The sequence below is a fragment of the Capra hircus genome, chromosome 6 (genome assembly GCF_001704415.2).
Source record: "Capra hircus breed San Clemente chromosome 6, ASM170441v1, whole genome shotgun sequence".
NCBI classification, from domain to species: Eukaryota; Metazoa; Chordata; class Mammalia; order Artiodactyla; family Bovidae; genus Capra; species Capra hircus.
The window spans coordinates 113,981,529-114,000,471 of NC_030813.1; the positions used below are offsets into that span (position 1 = coordinate 113,981,529).

The window sequence follows — 18,943 nt, forward strand, 5'->3', positions numbered from 1 at the left end:
TTATTTAAAAATAACAAGAAGTTACAGAAATGGTGCCGAGATCCATGTTCGCTTCACCTGGCTTCCTCTGATGACATTGCTCTGCGAGCCGGCAGAACCAGGAAAGTGGAACCTGAGCTCCTTTGCAGAGAATCCTGCCTTTGGGTTGAAGCTGGTGCCCAGATCCAAACTGCTGTCTGCCTTGTTTGGCCAACATCCTCTGTGTACATCTGTGTCCTTCCTCCTAGGAGGGAGAGGAACCAGTGCCCTCCCACCCAGAGTCCCACGAAGCCCCCCTCCCCCTCCCCAAGCCTCCAAAAGGCAGTCCTTGGATTGCCTTGTTGTCTTGGCAGAAGCTTCTGAACAAGGGGCTTCTGTAAGGTCACCTGGCTTCTGCATCCACAGAGAGCAGTGATCGCCCCTTCCCAGGGCCACCCCCCTCCCCTCCAACCTCCTCTGCCCCTGGAAGCACCAGCTGCTCTCTCCCTGCTTTTCCTAAGCTTGGGGGAGTGGGTAGGGAGGAGAGATCGCTCAGATACCAGGGAGATGAAGTGAGGTCCTACTTGGGACTTGCTGGGTGGCCTCTGATCTCTATTCCTGTGACCAAGACAGAATGGCTGAATGGGGTCAGAGCTCTGTGACCTCAGAGAGGGATCCTCTTTGGGGCTGGGTGTCTCAGAGCATGGCGAGGCATCACCAAGGGCCTGGGTATCACCTTCGTTGCTGAGGAGGGAAGGCACAGTCCACTGGCCAGCCCCTCTCGGTTGAGTCAGTGGGGTGCCAGGCCCTTCACCCGTGTTATCGCCACGCTTTGTCATCACAGCCACTGGGAGGCATGTGGCCTTTATCCTCCAGGGTTGCGGGCGAGGAAGTGACACTAGAGCAGGGAGGGGCAAGGCGCAGCCACATAGGTTCACCCACGGGCTGTGCACCTTCCCCTGCCACGGGTCTCACCCTGGTGCTGGGCTTCAGGGTGGAGCAGATGGTGAGGGGATGGGGCTCAGCCCCAAAACATTGTGCTTGAGCTCACGCTCGCTGTCGGAAAACCTGATGTAATCAAATCGGCAGCCTCGTCTGGAGACATCCGGAAGGCTTCCTGGAGGAGGTGGCAGCTATGCTGGCCCAGTAGGTGGAGAGATCAGGGGTCTGGGCCAGGGGATAAAGGAGGATGGGCGCAGAGGCGGCAGAGGAGCCTACGGTGGTGAGTGGGTGGGTCTGACTATTCACTGACTTATTTAACAAGCTTCTCACGGATATTTCCTTGTCATCTACACTAACTCGTACAATGCTTCCCTGGAGGCTCAGACGGTAAAGAATCTGCCTGCAAAACGGGAGACCCAGGTTTGATCCCTGGGTTGGGAAGATCCCATGGAGAAGGAAATGGCTTCCCTCTCCAGTATTCTTGCCTGGAGGATTTCATGGACAGAGGAGCTTGGTGGGCTGCAAGCCAGGGGGTCTCAAAGAGTCAGATGCGACTGAGTATCTAATACTTTCACTTTCACATCATAGCAACTCACCTACACTGCCAGACACAGTGCTTCTCAGGAGCATCACTAAACACGTGCTGCCCAGACCATGAGATGCAAAACAACGTTTCACAGAGAAGGCCCATGCCACCTCCCGTCCCACCCCAGCCCTGAATCTGACGCTTGCTGGAGCCCCATTTGCCCCAAACTTTAAACCTAACCCTCACCCTAAACCTCACACAAACTCTAACTTGAGTCCCAGCTCTAACCCTGGCCCTAACCCAGCTCACTGTGGACCCACCAGCCTCATTTCATCTCTGCTCCAGCCCTGGGAGCCGTCACAGATGAGGAAACCGAGCCCCCGAGAACACAAGCCTCCTCAATTGTGGAACCAGGATTCAGACCAGACCCCTCGGGCTCTGGGAACATGGTTGTCCCCTTGTGAAGCCCTCTGGGCTCTGCAGAGGAGCCTGGAGCCGGGGGGCCCCAGGCACTGAATCCAGAAGCAGGGCGTGGCAGGTGGGGACCCAGGCTCTCTGCTCTGTGGAGGTTTCTGCTGGAGGAAGATGTCTGGTGCCATCAGCAGCCTTGACAAGTGCTTTAATGGCCCGGTTGGGAGTGAGAACCTCCAGGGGGCTCCTGGAGCATGTGGGGAGTTCCCCAGCATGGAGAGTCCAGGAGGGCTTCATGGAGGAGGGAGAGAGGGCAGAGCAGGTGAGCCTCCTGGGGTCGTGGCAGTGAATGAGGACACCCACGCAGTCTGGGGTGTCTACTGGGAAGCGCTGAGCTCTGCCAAGGTCCGACTCTGGAGAACTAGCACCCACCACATGGCTTTCTGAGCCTGACGAATCTTCACCCTTCCCCTCCAGGGCCTTTAGCAGAGAGAAACAGGATTCCTTTCCGTGGTAAATAAACGTGGAATTGATTTCTCTTAACCAGAGTTGACTTCTTTGGGCGGATGCATCTCGGCAAAGGCGTCCACTGCTGAGCCCACGGCCTTCCTTCGGGGTAGGGTGTGGGCCATCCGGCTGCCTTGTGGTCAGCAGGAAGCCCCTTCCTCTTCAGCTCGGGCTGGTGAGAACTCCCCAGGAGGCTGTTCTAGAAGGAGCCATGGGCTCGGCCTCAGGCCAGCGGGTCTGGTTCTAGTTCCACTGTCTCCCGAGTGTGCCTCTGGGAGTGGCCACTGCCCCTCCCACCTCCGCTTCCCATGCGAAGTGGGAACCAGGGGCCCATTTACAGGGCTGTTGGGGGAAACAGTGTGAGAACATGCGTTCTCTCCTGGCCTCCTGTGTGCAAGCTTTCGGGGAGAAGACTGGTGCTTTTGAGGGGCAGGGGTCCGCGCCTGCCCCCATATCGTGATTCACACTCATGTCTGGTTGAGGGGTGGGGACCATCCGGGTGAGGACCTCCTTCGGTTTTCCGTCACTTGGTCTGACCCCCTCTCTGCCCCCGAGGGAGCAGGACTGCCTCAGGGTCCAGGCAGCCCACCTCAGTTACGAAGGGGTTTGTCAGCGTGCTTCACTGGAAGCAATTATTAAGCACCAGCTGAAAGCTTTCATCAGGGTCTAATCTTTGCCAGCCATGTACGCCAGCCCCACCAGCATGAAAATGAGCATTTATTTTTCATGTTTTGAAGGTAAGAGGGAGAAAGACTATGACCAGATATGAGGGTTCATCAGAGGTGAGGTGCCCTGCAGTGGCCCTGCAGCCCGAGCTCACACATACACACACACACGTGCACACATGCCCTTCTTGTGTGGAGACGGAATCGCTGACCCAAGCTCACACACACACACACACGTGCACGCATGCCCTTCTTGTGTGGAGACGGAATCGCTGACCCAAGCTCACACACACACACACACACACACACACACACACACACACGTACACATGCCCCTGATGCGTGGAGGTGGAGTGGCTGACAGGCCAATGGTTCAGAGGGCTGCAGATAGTAAAGGGTCCCCAGTGGAGATCACCCCTCTCCCCCTGTCAGCCCTCCCCCTCCCCCAAGGCCACCCTGTAAAAAGTCCCTTCTGCCCCCTCTAGTGCGTCACCATGCGTCTTTAAGCAGAAATGAGTATCGACCATTATCCTCTCTCCCTTTTTTAATGGAGGTAAAATTCAAGGAACAGAAAACCTACCATCGGAACCGTGCTACAGAGTTCGGCTCAGGGGGTCCGCCTCTCCCGTTCTGAACACAGAAGGGACACGGCACTGCTCCTTCCCGGCTCCACTCACTGAGCTGGCCTCCTGGCGGGGCGGGGGAGGGCGTGTCCTTTCTGCAGTCTCCATGGTGCGTCTTTGCTCTTGGACGCCGCCCCATGTCCCTGTGGGCAGCTGCGTCCCAGCGAGCCGGCCAGGCCTGTGGGTGGGTCTGCACGGAGCTTCTAGTCTCCAGCTGCTATAAACGGCTTGCGGGCAATCGCTCGGGACACCATCAGTTCATGTGCACGGGGACATCCATGGAAGAGCTCCCTAAGCGGGAGTGCCGGGCCATGGGGCGATGGGCTGTGACTCTGCCGGCTGTCGTGTTCCCGCAGCAGTGTGTCCCGGGGCCCAGAAAGAGCTCCGTTGTGAGCCCGTCCTGCCCATGTCTCTCCCGTCTGTCCTGGTCCAGCCTGTGCCTCCCTGGGCTGGCATCCTTCTAAGTGCAGGGAGCGAGTGAGGCACCAGGGCCCACCAGGGCTGGCCCAGGAGGATGTCCTAACCCTCGAGACATGGGCCCAAGAACAGCTCTGCTGTTGGGTGAGGCATTGGCTGAGTCCTACATTATCCCCGCGGACGGAGGGGGATGCTGGGCTCAGGGAGGCCAAAGGTCGAGGCGACATGAAGCAGCTCTAAGGCTCGAGGCAGGGAGGTGCCCACGGGCCTCCCGGAAGGTCAGCCAGCAAGCTGCTGTCCTGCAGAAGCAGCCTAGCCAGGCCAAGGCCACAGCCCCGTGTCCTCCAGGAGGTCACCCCGACATCCCCTTCTTTAGCACCCACTGTAGGGCAGCCTTCTTGCCCAGTGCACGGAGCCCTCACCAGGACCCAAGTCCCATCTGTACCTGAGGTCGGGCGCCTTGTTTACATTGAATTAGGCTGCGTCCACGATCCTCTGGGGCCCCCAGGGTGGTCTCCTGAGAACAGAATATGGATCTCTTGTGAAACTGGTGCAGTTTCCAATTCACTGTGAATGTTCAGGTGATTTTATTTTTTTTGCAGTCAGTGATATCAAAATGCCTCCCTCCTGTGTTTTGATCATCAGCCCCTTCCCCTAGGAACTGGGATTCCCTGTTGGCTCAGATAGTGAAGCGTCTGCATGCAATGCAGAAGACCAGAGTTAGATCCCTGGGTCGGGAAGATCCCCTGGAGAAGGGAATGCAACCCACTCCAGTGTTCTTGCCTGGAGAACCCCATGGGCGGAGGAACCTGGCAGGCTGTAGTCCATGGGGTTGCAAAGATTGGACACGACTGAGAGACTACACTTTTCTTTTCTTTCTTTTTTCCCCTGGGAACTAATGCTTGCCTGCGTGCATGCTCAATTACTCAACTGTGTCCGACTCTTTGGGACCCCATGGACTGTAGCGCACCAGGCTCCTCCATCCATGGGATTTTCCAGGCAAGAACACTGAAGTGGGTTGCCACTTGCTCCTCCAGGGGATAGACCCAGAGACTGAGGGACATGGAGCTTGAAGGGTCTGCCCCCAGAGCAGAGGGGTCTTCCCACTGCCAACTGCAGAATCAGGGGTGTCAGCTGGGGCTGTCCGGCTCTCCCCAGGTGCCAGGCTGATCAGCTGGGCAGTTCCTTGGGTCCACCCCGAGACAGGCACAACCTGGGTCCTGGCCTCAGACCTCTATTCTCCTCCTACTTAGTGGGTCAGCGTGGTGCCTGGCAGGTGAGTCTACGCCCCAGCAGGAAGAGGGCTGGTATGCTCTTGATGGGAGAGTGGCTTGTGAGCAGGCCGCCAGGGCATCTCCTCTGCCTGGCTTCGCTGCCTTCGTCGTCGTCACTGTGGGAAATGCCATCTATATTTCTGCCAATGAGCGGTTTGTGTGCTTGCTTTACAGCAGGCTCTGTACCCAGCACTGGGACATAAAACAAGGCACAGCCCCCACCTCCCTCAAAGGCTCATGACTCAGGGTGGTGACAGACCTGTGGGCTGTGCTGGCAGAAGGACTTTGGAGGAGACAGTGAATCCAGGGGAGGAGCCTGGGGGACTTCCTGGAGGTGGTGTCAGTTAGTCTGCGATCTGAATACTGAGTAGGATTTAACTCAGGCGTTAGAGGTGGGGGGTGGGCTGAGAGGAAGAGGGTCCCACAATGAGGACCAGCTTGTGCAAAGGCTGGAGCTTAGAACGAAGGGGGTGGGCATGAGTCGGGAATCTCATTCGGAGGGAGTGGGAGGGGGTGTCCCTTGGTGATGGCCCACTGTGGCAGGACAGAGTCCACACCGGCAGAAGTTACCAGGAGACTGAGCTCGGCGCACAGAGGGGCCCGAGCACCAGGCCAGGGGCTGGGCTCCCCACCGCCCAGGTGTGCAAGAGCCCACATGGCAGCTGCTCTCCAAGGACGCGAGGTTGACAATTCCGCCCTGGATGGGGCCAGATTAAACAGACTTTGAGGTCCCTTCCAGCTGTCACGCTCCCGCTTCTTGAAATCCCCTCTGGGAACAGCAAGACGATAAAATATAAATCAATAGGTTAAAAATACGCTTGTCTCCTGCACGTCCAGGGCCTGTCACTCTGCCGCCTTCCCCGATCTTCAGAGGATTCCTGCTTGACTCGGGCGGCCCAAGAGCCCAGCAGGAGAAAATCGCTTTGTTCCCGAGCAAGGCAGGCTGATCGCGCCTCCATTGACAAGACCCCGGGTTTTTTTTTTTTTCTTTTTAATCATCGCTGCCTCTAAAATGCACACTGTCCCATTTCACTTGACATCTCCGCCTTATATCTTCCCTGCTTTAATCACCAGGGAAAGAAAGATCAACCAGACTGTGGCAGTGACTACACCCCCCAAGACGGAGAGCAGAAAAGTCCTGCTCGCCAGAAGGCACCAAACTTGGGTTTGGTGTATGGTGACCCCAAATTAACCAGGCTGACCGCTCTGCTGGGACCCCAGGGGCTGGCCCCGCTTCACCTCCTGGGGTTCCCATGGCAACGGGGATGTTAGGAGCCGCTAACAGGGTCTGGCAGTGAGTGAAATGAAATTTGATGTATGTGGAAATGCAGAGGCTTGTGAAGTAATTGGGGAGAGGGGGCCCCTTTCTCGCCTGGCAGGTGAATGAAATCCCATTCCCTTGCTGTTCATACATTCTGGCGGGGGTCGGGGGTCGGGTGGGGAACTTTTGGCTGCTTATGTGCATTTATTTTCATTTTTATAAACAGTCGTGTTTTCTGCACAGGCCTGTAATGAAGACGCTTTTTTAAGTTAGGGCCCAGTGTGTGTGGTGAACAGTTTAGCACCACCAACAAAAATCGTGTGTGCCTTTGATGATTTGTGCCCGCTTCCTCCCCAGCTGCCACGCCCCCCCCCCCAGGTCCCAGCTGTCCCCACCCGCCTTCCCAACCCGCTGTCATCGGCTCTGCCGTTGGCCGCTGCTCCGGGGAACCTTAATGACAGCATGTGCTTTGGGGCTGCCCCATCCTTGCCTGCAGCTCCCAGCTGCTGTTTCTGGCCGCCTTCTTGTTCTTGAAGGCATGGATGGGGACAAAGCCCCTCTTACAAAGCCTCACCCGATGCGTTCCTGGTCACTGGGACCACCTCCTCCTCGGCTCCCTGGGGCCACAGTCCAGGGCTGAGCTGGGGAGATTCCTGCTGAGTGGCAGCTACTGCTGGATGGACCTCACGGGCGTGGGATGTTCCCAGTGTCATGGTGAAGCACAGAGCGACTTTTTGGAGCAGAAACCAGCATAGGTCTGAGTGCTCTGGGGCTTGGCGGCTGGGGCTCATGGGAAGAGCCCCCCTCCACCCCATCCTGGGTAGGGGAGGGTCATCATACCCCGCCCTGTTGAGAACCCTGAAAGCCCCTGATCTCTGCCTTTATCTCTGTTGCCATCACAGGTGATCTTGATCCTGACCAAGTATTACCACGCAGACATGGGGAAGGTTCTGGAAAGTTCTCTGTGGCGGTAAGTCAGCCCGAGGGCGGGCCTCATCTCCTCCTGTACCTGCGCGTCTCCAAGCTGGGGCTGAGATCCTGGGGCCGGGCTGGAGCAGCCCCCTCCCGCTGGCAGCCTCTCAACTTCCCTTCCGCTGGAAAATGCGTGTAGGAGAAGGTGAAGGCCAATTAGGAGTCCCGTCAGCAGCGCACGCAGGGCTGTGCACAGACAGGCGTCCGAAGGCGTCTTTGCTTTCTTCCCTTTGTGTCTGTGCTCCTTTCCCCTTGCTGTCTTCTTCCCCGGGGGAGGCGGGGGAGGGGGGCTGCCTTGTCAATTCAGGTCAGTGCACAATTTCCTCTGCTTGTGCTCTGAGCTTCCAACACAGCGCCTGGAGTTCCCCCCAGACACGCCGATTAGCCTCATGGTCCGGGGGTCTTTCTTTCTCTCTGGCTCAGTCCAAGAGCTTGGAAAATAAAGAACCCACCACTGCTGATGGGCGCTATCTGTCTATGTGAAATGTGAATTCAGTCCAAGAGGTAGGCAGCCTCTTTGATGGTTTCAGGGAGGTGGGTGAGGAGGAGGCCTGGAGATGTCATCTGGGTTATGGTCAGCTTTGTATTTGTGTCTGCGGCACGGCAAGCCACTTGCGTGTTCTTGCCTGGAGAATCCCAGGGACAGAGCAGGCACAGAGTGGGACTGAAGTGACTTAGCACGCAAGCTCCCTGGAAGGGGAAGGAAGGGTCCCAGCATCTTGGGCTGGGGTTTCAGTGCATTTCTCAGGCGAGGACGCTGTGTCCTGCGGGCATCACTCGACATTTTCACTTTCTCTGCGTGCTGAACCGTTTTGCTTTCCAAGACATGTTTCTCAAGTAATAATTAATTCTTTCTTTTTTCTACTTGAAATCTATTAAAAACACAGAAACCTGCTGATCAGGACTCCTGACATGCATGTCGCCACCTAGAGTTGATTTCCTGTTGGCCTTTGGCTTTGCTTTTAGTGAAGGGGCCTCATGATTGCTTCCTAGTTGGTTCTCACCGAGGCGTTGCCCTGATGCTCCTGCAAGTTGCTGAAATGAGCCCTGAGTTGGCTGTGTCCTTTGCCAGATGAGGAGCAGGGTGGCCTTGTGCGGGTGTGGTCGCCCTGGTGCGAATGTGGGGAGTGGGCAGCTGTGCATTTTCCTTCCCTTTTCCCGCAGAAGTGCCTTTCTGAGCCTGCCCCTTTCAGCCCCAGACTTGCCTCCCAGACTCGCCAGCCTGCTTTCCAATTCCATGCCAGCCTCAAGATAAGGCTCCTGCCACAGATGCTTTGCGGCCAGGACCCCCACTTCTTTATGTGTTGGGATGTTTCAATCTCGTGCCTTGAAGCACCTTATTCAGCAAGGAGCCTGCTTTCAGAAATGCTCCTCTGGGGGTAGATAAGGCTGTTTGTTCATTGTTTGGGATGAAAGCAGAGAGTGGCGTGAGCTTTAAAGCTCCAATGAAATCTCATTGGTTGCCCTTTGAAGGTCCGCATTTGGGGACTGGTTTCGGGGCCAGGCTCCTTGAGAAGGGCCGGCTCCTGGAGGGTTCCCCCCTGCCAGGTGGATGGTCCAAGGACAGGTCCCCTTGGCTGCAAAGTAGAGAGAGGCACGTGTCCTCTCTAGCTCCAAGCAGAGTCCTTCTACTAAGTTAACTCAGTCTGCAGCCCCTGCCTGTCAGCCCAGGTCTCCATGAATGTTTGTTAATCCCCTGGAGGGTGGGAGCTGGTTCTGTCTGCTCCTGCAGCATCTACACAAGCCGGGACAGAAGAGCTGAGGTTATTGTGAGTGTGGCTTGAGTAGCCAGCAGTCCTTCCTGGTATCATTGTGCTGCTTCCCGCAGAGTTGCTGGGTGGAGTTAAAATTTGTGGCAAGGCTTTGTGGGGGCTTCATGGGGGTGGAAATGACCTTGGCTAGCCCTCCAGTGTGGCCTCAAGACTCAGAATTCTTCATATACAGATAGGGAAACCAGGCTGTTACCAAACAGGGTTCCTGGCCTCCTTAATCTTTGGAAGGACTGATGCTGAAGCTGAAGCTCCAATACTTTGGCTGCCTGATGTGAAGAACTCATTGGAAAAGACCCTGATGCTGGGAAAGACTGAAGGCAGGAGAAGGGGGCAGCAGAGGATGAGATGGTTGGATGGCATCATCGACTCAATGGACATGAGTTTGAGCAAACTCTGGGAGATAGTAAAGGGCAGGGAAGCCTGGAGTGCTGCAGTCCATGGGGATATGACTCAGCGGCTGAATTCAAGAGGCCAGACTACACATTCAGGCAAGGCTTTACTGGGGTCCCTGCTGCAGCAGGAGGGAGTGAGATCAAGTAACAGGTTTCTTTGCTTGCTCCCTGTGGGGGGCCAAGCTGGTTCCTCAATGGGGTGAGGGCAGGGGTGTGTCCAAGGGTCGGGCAGGAGGGCTGGCTTAGGTGGTTTGCCCATCTGCTGGTGATGTTGAGTGCAGAGGTCAGGCGCAGTACCCTGTTTTGCTCCTGAAAACCTCTTTTTACTCCTGGCTTTTCAGACATGGCTTCCCTGGTTGACTCAGCAGTAAAGAATCCACCTGCAATGCAGGAGATGAGGGTTCAATCCCTGGGTTGGGAAAATCCCCTGGAGAAGGAAATGGCAACCCCACTCCAGTACTCTTGCCTAGAGAATTCCAGGACAGAGGAGCCTGGTGGGCTACAGTCCACGGAGTCACAGAGTCTGGATAGGACTGAGCAACTAAAGAACAACATGGCTTCAGACGTGGCAGCTGGGGTTTTGGTCTTTGTGAATCTTGTCCAGAATTTGCTCCAACGGTGCATGCACGCAGCAGTTTTTAGTCCCTCATATCTCTTTGTGTTTTATTGCTTGAGGAGACGTTTGTCCAGGTGAAAGCTCTGCTGCAAAGGGTTTCCAGTCCCAACCTGTCTCAAGGAAGACAAACCACCCACCTCAGAGAGTCTCCACAGGGAGCTCTTTTTCCTCTCAAGAGCTGCGGTCTCCTTGTCTGTAAAGTGGAAACATCCCTGGACGGGAAATCGTGAAGACTGAGGGAGACTGCATACGAACCGTCCCCAGAACAGCACGCAGTCTAAATTTAGTTTTCCTCCGAAGCAAATCAACAGATTTTAATTTTCCACATTCTTTTCTCATCAGTCTCTAGACTCAGACATTTCCTCTCCTTTATTAAAAATACATGCAGAAGCATCAGTCATTTCCAGAAAGTTCATCCACATCCCCACCTGTCAGGCCTGATTTCTGTGTTTATCTCGTCTCTCTTGTGCTGAGACTGCCGTACCGTGAGACGTAGAATCAAGCTGCGCACCTTCTCTCTCTCACACATGCAAGGAGTTTCCCGTTTTTCTGTGCGGTATCACAGACCACGTGATTATTTTTTATGGCTGTGAACTCACCCCTGGGATTTATTTGTTCTAACTCCTAGCCCTGCCTCCCTTGTGGCTCAGATGGTAAAGAATCTCCCTGCAATGCAGGAGACCTGGGCTCCATCTCTTTGTTGGGACGATCCCCTGGAGAAGGGCAGGGCAACCCACTGCAGTATATTCTTGCCTGGAGAATCCCGTGGACAGAGGAGCCTGGTGGGCTGCAGTCCATGGGGTCGCAAAGAGTCGGACATGCCTGAGCGACCAACGCTTTCACGCCGTACACAAAGCTCCGAGACATTCCGGCAAGTCGCTTTCCTCTCTCTTTGTTTCCTGGGAAGCGTCTTCAGTTCAGTCGCTCAGTCGTGTCCGACTCTTTGCAACCCCATGAATCGCAGCACGCCAGGCCTCCCTGTCCATCACCAACTCCCGGAGTTCACTGAGACTCACGTCCATCGAGTCAGTGATGCCATCCAGCCTTCTCATCCTCTGTCGTCCCCTTCTGCTTTCCATTTCTGAGCCAGACGGTCTGAGCAGATTCATGGCTAGCACGCGGCAACACCGAATTCTTTTCCAGGAGGAACGCAACACTCCACGTGGGGCAGCGCCCTGCTTCCTGGTCACCTTTGGGCTGACAGCTTTTCTAAAACTTGCTAACCTATTGGCCCAGAGGAAGGCAGTGCCATTTCCATACCCCTAGCGAGGGCGAGTAGTTTCTGGGTTTAATCGCGTTTTCTCTTGCGAGCATCACCTGCTCATATCCCCGGTGTTGTGACCGTGCAAGCTTGTTTAGAAGAGGAGAGACTGCCATCGGCCCTTGGTCAGAATGTCACCCGCCCTCTGTCTGCTGTTAAGGGCACACGTGGAGGGCGGTTTGAGGTGCTGGTGCCTGGCAAACACGTATTTAGTGCTGTTATTAAAGACACATTTATTGAACGTGCACCCAGACTCCCAAGAATTCTACTGCGTAATCGCAGTAAATACATTTTTACTGACAGATGTGGTATTTACAGTCTGGAAATGACTCTGAAATCTAAGCTGGATGCAGGTTTAATTGTCCTGCCTTTTGTGGGCCACATGGCGGGAGTGTCTCTCCCTGTCTCCCTGGCTGGTTTTGAGGATCCAGCCCTCTGCCCCTTCCTTCTGTGTGGGCACTGTTCTCTGCTCAGCTTCTCAGCCTGGGGGTTGGGGGGAGCGTGGGAGCCCTTCCCCCGAGAAAGCTGCGGATGTCCAATCTCTGCAAGCGTCCCTGGACTGCTGGGGCAAAGGACCAAAGTCTAGGGGCTTAAAACCAGAAGAATGTTCTCCCACCATCCTACGGCCCGGGAGTCTGAAATGGAGATGCGGGCAGGGCCAGCCTCCCCTTGGAGGCACTGGGGAGGATCCTTCCTGCCTCTTCAGCTCCCGGGAACTGGGGGCTGGGAGCCGGGGGCCTTCCTAGCGGTCGCGTCTCTCCCGTCTCTGCCTCCATCTTCACGCGGCCTCCTCCATGTCGCTCCTCCGTGTGTTCCTTATAAGGACACTTATGATTGGATTTGGGGCCCACCCGGGCAATCCAGGGTGAGCTCATCTCGAACTCTGTAACTTCATTACATCTCCAAAGGTATCGTTCCAAATAAGGTCGCACGCAGCCTCAGGGGTTTGGATGTGAACTGAGGTGCTAGCGGTAAAGAATCCACCTGTCAGTGCAGGAGACTAAGAGGCAAGGGTTTAGTCCCTGGGTGGGGAAGATCCCCTGGAGGAGGGCTCGGCAACCCACTCCGGTGTTCTTGCCTCGAGAATCCCATGGACAGGGGGGCCTGGTGGGCTACAGTCCGTAGGGTGGCAAAGGGCTGGACACGACTGAAGTGCCTAGGCACACACACTTTTCTGATGCCCCCGCTCAGCCCAGGACACATCCGCCACGAAGCTGCGCGGCCGCTGCCCGGATCCGGCCTCCCCGGAGGCTCTCGCAGCGGCGCCCTGTGTCCCTGTTCCCTTGGCCACCCTCCCCTCCAGACACCGCGTGCTCGGCGGTCCCAGCAGCCCTTCCCAGCTTGCCCCACTGCTGCCCCCCAGACCCCTCTCCTTGCGAGGCCTGAGGCTCGTGGCACGCACACATGCCCACGTCTGGTCCTGCCCGCTCGCCCTGGTGGCCACCACGGCCGACACTCGTGTATCCTGGCGCCCTGTCCGAGCCCAGGCCGGGGTGCTCCGTGGGCAGGGCCAAAAGCTGCAGGGGCAGGCAAGAAGAACATAAGCGCTCACGGGGCACCTAAAGGCTTGGTGTGCAGCTTGTATTTCCTCCTTGACAGACCTGTGACGACATTGAGGTCAGGATAGACAGTCCTGGAGATACAAATGCTAGGACAAAATGATCCGTACGTAGCCCCCTGGAGAGTGCCCATGCCTGCATCTCTGGGCATCTCTGGGAAGCTGCGGGGCCCAGAGTCTCAAGAGCCCAGGTTGCTGCCAGCCACCCAGGCTAGGGTCCTGAGAGGCCTGTTTGGGGTCTCCAAAGCTGGATCCCAAATGGCCAGTTGGGCTCGGCGGCCTCATAAATGCTCCCAACAAGGTGGATGCAAGCCCTCAAGAGCTGAGCAGCGGCAAATGTGTAGATGGTGAGTCCTTAGCAGGAGGTACATAAAAGTCACTTGAAAAGGTCTTAAAAACTACCACCCTGCCTTGGCAGACGTGGACTCAGCGTGGGAATCTCTCAGAAGTGCCCCAGGGGAGACCAGCCCCAGGAAGGCCGCTCCAGAGCAGGGGTGCTCAGGCTTCCCTGCTCTGCATATCCACCAGGTTTCCAGGTGCGGGCCAGGCTGCTGCTTCAGGGACCACGCTTTGAGCAGCCGGGGGCTGGGCTGACAAGACTGAGGCTCAGCATGTCGCTGGCTTCCCAGGGCACCCAGACCAGCTCCCAAGCCCCACCCCCTGCAGGGACTCTGTGCTCCAGCTCCCATCCCGCCCCCTACCCCCTCTTCCACTCTCACCCTCACTCCTCAGCCTCCAGCCCCAGCCTGCTGGCTGAACCTTGACCATCGCGTGTAGTCCATCCCTTCTGTAGAACTTGCATGCTGCGCCCTTGATGCTGACCCTCAGGTACCAGCTCCTCGTGGACGTCTCATCTCAGTGTAAACCTCTTTTCCTCAAAGAAGCTGCCCCACTGCTCAGCAAAACGCAGCCCCCCAGGCACTCTACCACATCTCTCCTGAAGGGTGGGGGATCCCTGCGTCTGGTTTGTCCCCTGTATGGTATGGTGCCCCCTTCGACCCCTGGTTGCCAGAACATACACAGGTTGAGGATGGAGACCAGTAGGGTCCACTGCAATGATCTCCCAATGCCCAGAACCTAGATCAGATCTGGTACAGAAGGTGATGTTGGGCATTGGGTGTATGGGTGGATGGAGGGAGGGATGGATGGGTATGCAGATGGGTGGGTGGATGGGTGGGTATACAGATGAGTGGATGGGTGGATGGATATACAGATGGGTGGATGGGTGGATGGGTGGGTGAATGGATGGATATACAGATGGACGAGTGAATGGGTGGACAGATGAATGGATATACAGACGGGTGGATGAGTGGATGGATATAAAGATGGGTGGATGGGTGGATGGATGGATATATAGATGGGTGGATGGTTGGATAGATGGATGGATATACAGATGGGTGGGTGGATGGGTGGATGGGTGGATGGGTGGATGGATATATAGGCTGGTGGATGGGTGGATGGATGGATGGATATACAGGTGGGTGGGTGGATGGGTGGTTGGATGGTGGATATGCAGGCTGGTGGATGGGTGGATGGATATATAGATGGGTGGATGGGTGGATGGATATATAGATGGGTGGATGAATGGATGGATATATAGATGGGTGGGTGGTTGGGTGGGTGGATGGATATATAGATGGGTGGGTGGGTGGGTGGATGGGTGGATATATAGATGGGTGGATGAGTGGATGGGTGGATGGATATATAGATGGGTGGATGGATGGATGGATATATAGATGGGTGGATGGGTGGATGGATGGATGTATAGATGGGTGGATGGTTGGATGGATGGATGGATATACAGATGGGTGGGTGGATGGGTGGATGGAGGGATGGGTATGCAGATGAGTGGATGGGTGGATGGATATACAGATGGGTGGATGGGTGGGTGAATGGATGGATATACAGATGGGTGGATGGTTGGATGGATGGATGGGTGGATGGATGGATATACAGGCAGGTGTATGGGTGGATGGAGGGATGGATGGATGGGTATGCAGATGAGTGGATGGGTGGATGGATGGATGGATATACAGATGGGTGGATGGGTGGATGGATATACAGATGGGTGGATGGGTGGATGGATGGATATATAGATGGGTGGATGGTTGGATGGATGGATGGATATACAGGGTGGTGGATGGGTGGATGGATATATAGATGGGTGGGTGGGTGGATGGGTGGATATATAGATGGGTGGATGAGTGGATGGGTGGATGGATATATAGATGGGTGGATAGATGGATGGAGGGAGGGACAGATGTACAGATAGACATACGACTGGGAGGACAGAGAGATGGATCGACAGATGACGGATGGATGCATGGATGGACGTACGGTGATGTGGTCCTTGGGAAACTCTGTCGGGACCAGGAAGACCCTTCAGGCCTCTGAGGCCACCCCAGCGGGTAGGGCGGGAGCCAGGAGCACAGAACTGGCCCCGATGCCATCATATGGCGTGAGAGGGGCTGGGGGGGTCCTGAGCCAGGGAGAAAGCGGGCCTTGGCTCACGTTCCACGCTCCGCTTCCCTCTGCTGTCATGTAGCCCCAGCCCGTGGCCCTGTTCACACACTGCCTGGACGCTGCGGAGGCCGTGCCGGCCCTGCCCTTCCACCCTCACGTGTGACCTTGGGCGGGACTTTTAGTAGGGCAACCTCGGGAATACTGGAGTGGGAGTACTGGGTCTCAAGTTTTCTCTGAGTGACTTGGTGGAACCCCACCCTTTTGTTAGGGGTTGTTATTGTTCAGTCGCTCAGTTGTGTCTGACTCTTTGTGACCCCATGGACTGCAGCACACCAGGCTCCTCCGTCCTCCACTATCTCCCTGAGTTTGCTCAAACTCATGTCCATTGAGTCGGTGATGCCTTCTATCCATCTCATCCTCTGTTGCCCTCTTCTCCTGCCGTCAATCTTTCTAGCATCAGGGTCTTTTCCAATGAGTCAGCTCTTTGAACTGGGTAGAGGGAGGGGGAGGGGGGATTCTCTTCCTCTGTCTTCACTTTAATCCTGAAATCTTGAATGGACACAGTGGGTGTGGAATGTGGTGTGCCAGCTGCCTGAGTATCCACGTGCCAGAGACAACCCCGTGCTCACCAAATAATCCAAGCGTTTCTCCCTCCCCCGGGCCTCCCATGTGGTTATTGTGGGGTCACGTCATTTATCTGAACCAGTGGTCCATGACCAGGAATAATGCGGCTTAAGCCACTGAAGTCTGGGGCTTCAGCTGTTACTGCAGCAGAGCGCAGTCTAGCCCAACACAGGCTCCCCGTCTTTTTCTTCCTGGGCTGTCCGTCTTTTTCTTCCTGGGCTGTCCGTCTCTTAAAACCTGGCTACACTCTTCCAGGTTCGGATCCAACCCAGCTCTCCCCTCCTTCCTTCCACCTCCCCCACGCCCGCCATCCCCGACCCCAGAAGTCATCCCCATGGGGGTGTCCTGCGTTAAGTACACACGTTATGTGTCTATCCACAATCAATATGTCCTAGGGTTTAGTGTGATTTACAAATTAGCGCCGATGGCATCGTTCTGCCTTTAGAAACATGACTAATGCTCGCGCCTCGGTTTTGGTCCTTCCTCCCTGCAGCCCTGGAAGCCCTGTTAGCTGGCTGAGCCATGCCTTCCCCCTGTGGAGCGCGAGGGTTTCCATCCCCAGGCTCCACTGTCCCCATCTGGGCTGCGGAGTGTGTCCGCCCGTGTCTCCACCCTCCCCTTTCCTTTGTTAGTCTCTGCAGAGCGACTCCTGCCCCGCGCCTCCGGAATCATCAGACTTTGTATGTCTGCATTCAAGTGGACGTTAGAGCGTAGTTCAGTGTTATCCCATCTTGCAATTACCTGATTTTTCGTGGAATCAAACGTACTTTCTTGTATTGTATCTTATTGACTCTTCGAGGCCCCTCCTCTGGGATTTAGCTGCTGTATTTTGGGTCCATCTTTTCTCTATTGCTAAATTCCTTCTTCAACCCTGCCTCTCTGCTGCAAATCGCCCAAGTCCTTTCCTGACCCTGAATGTTAAGATGGGTATCCTCTAACTGTGTTCTGAGCTCCTATGATTGTCATTTATCCTTTCCCAACACTCTCTAAGAATGTGTCCTCCCAAGAGTGTTCTTCTAAGTCATATTTTGAAATATGCGATTCTTAGAAGTGCCATTCTTAGAAGAGTGTCTCTATAGGCTGGTGTATTCCTCAGCTACAGCGACAGTGATGCTGTGTAACAAGTCACCCCAAACCCAGTGGCAACAGCAGGCTCCTTCTCACGCCTTGGGGTGACTGGTTTGTTCGCTGTAGCTGGGGTGGCTGGACTGCTCCGTAAGTGTGGGACCCCAGCTGACCGGCCAGAGGCCATCAGGACCCCTTCTTCCCATGCACAGACAGGGGAGCGAGAGAGGCAAGCGCCCCTATAAGCACACTTAAGGCTTCTGTTCACTCACATTTGCTAAATTCCACTGGCCGATGCAAGTCAAACCCAGCACCAGTGGGGGAGGGGAGGGGAATGAAGGGACTTGTTTGCTCAATGACACTCAAAAGTACAACAGGTGCTCATCGATGCTTCCAGAAAATATACGTTGTGTGGCCATAAGCTAGGCAAACATACTCAGATGGAAGAAAACAGATCAGGCTTCTTTGCAGGAGAACACATCAGTCTGTAACACAGCCCTGGGCACATCAGTCTGTAACACAGCCCTGGGCACCGTACGTCTCCAGGAGAAGGTCATGCGGCACTTCTCCAATCCCATCTGATTCCATGAGCTTTCATTAAAAAAAAAGTTGTTTAATTTAAAATTTTATTTTAATTTTTACTTGCTTCAATTAATTTTACTTGTTTAAATGTTTTATGCAGTTTAAGTCTTATTTTGCTCTGGCTCCTCTGAGCGTTTCCTGGGGTTGGTTTTCCAGGGAGCAAGATTTGGGAAGCGACTATACAGGCCTTCTTTTCCAGATGAGCCGCCTTTGAGGTTTCCAGACGCATCTGCCTCCCTGCAGCGCTACTGGGTGTTGATGCCATTCCATTTCGAGCCAGGTTGGGTTCTATGTTCCTAGGATACCCCTCTCTCTCTCCATTTTTTCACATAGAGAATTTGGGGGTAATGTGTTGAGGACGCAGAGTTTAGGGGATCTGAGCCATCAAGCCGGACGATAACCTCTTGATACATACTAATGTAAACGAGCATCATGGTCCTTTCCTGCGGAGACAGATGATGGCTGGGGACGGGGACGTCCTTCCAGCTGGACCGTCCTGAGGGTGAGGTGGGCAGAGCCAGGCTGAGTGCAGAGAGTTTCGGAAGCCCGCGGGCAGTCCCTAGCATCGAAGCCTGTGTCTTCATGGCCTTGAATGTCCAGGCAGACAAAGCGCTGCTGTGCTGTTAATGTCCTTACAGGTGGATGTGCTGAGTGTCCACAGGGATCGTTAAACAGGTGGCAAGGCTTGCTCTTTGTGGGCGGGAAGAGCGGGCCTGATTTTAGAGAGAAAGTCTTAGACGGTGATGGGCTGCTGTGTGGCTGACTGCAGGCGTTCCAGGCCGGGTGGTAGGTGCCCCCAGACAGATCCGGATTCCATCTGTCTCTGCACCTTCCCTGCATTGTGGCACCCCCCACCCCCACCCCGGGCCTTGTCTATACCCTGAGTCTGACGGCGTAGACCTCGCGGTTTGGACGTGAGGATGACAACAGCTCTTGCGTGTGCAACGCATGGCACCTGGGAGGTGTCGGGGGGGCTTCCTTCCTCCGTCTCTTCCCCTGACGCGTCCGGCTGCCTTTCCACCGGCTATGACTCCCTCCCCCCAGCGGTCTCTGC

General features: G+C 55.4%; 1 protein-coding gene across 1 annotated transcript in view; it reads left to right on the top strand.

Moving 5' to 3' along the window:
* Window positions 1–18,943, top strand: part of SORCS2 (sortilin related VPS10 domain containing receptor 2) — a gene marked incomplete in the record, with an annotated part of 482,914 nt that overhangs the window by 178,247 nt on the left and 285,724 nt on the right. The window contains 1 exon segment of the mRNA XM_018049774.1: window positions 7,487–7,554. Coding sequence (XP_017905263.1) covers window positions 7,487–7,554 — 68 coding nt within the window.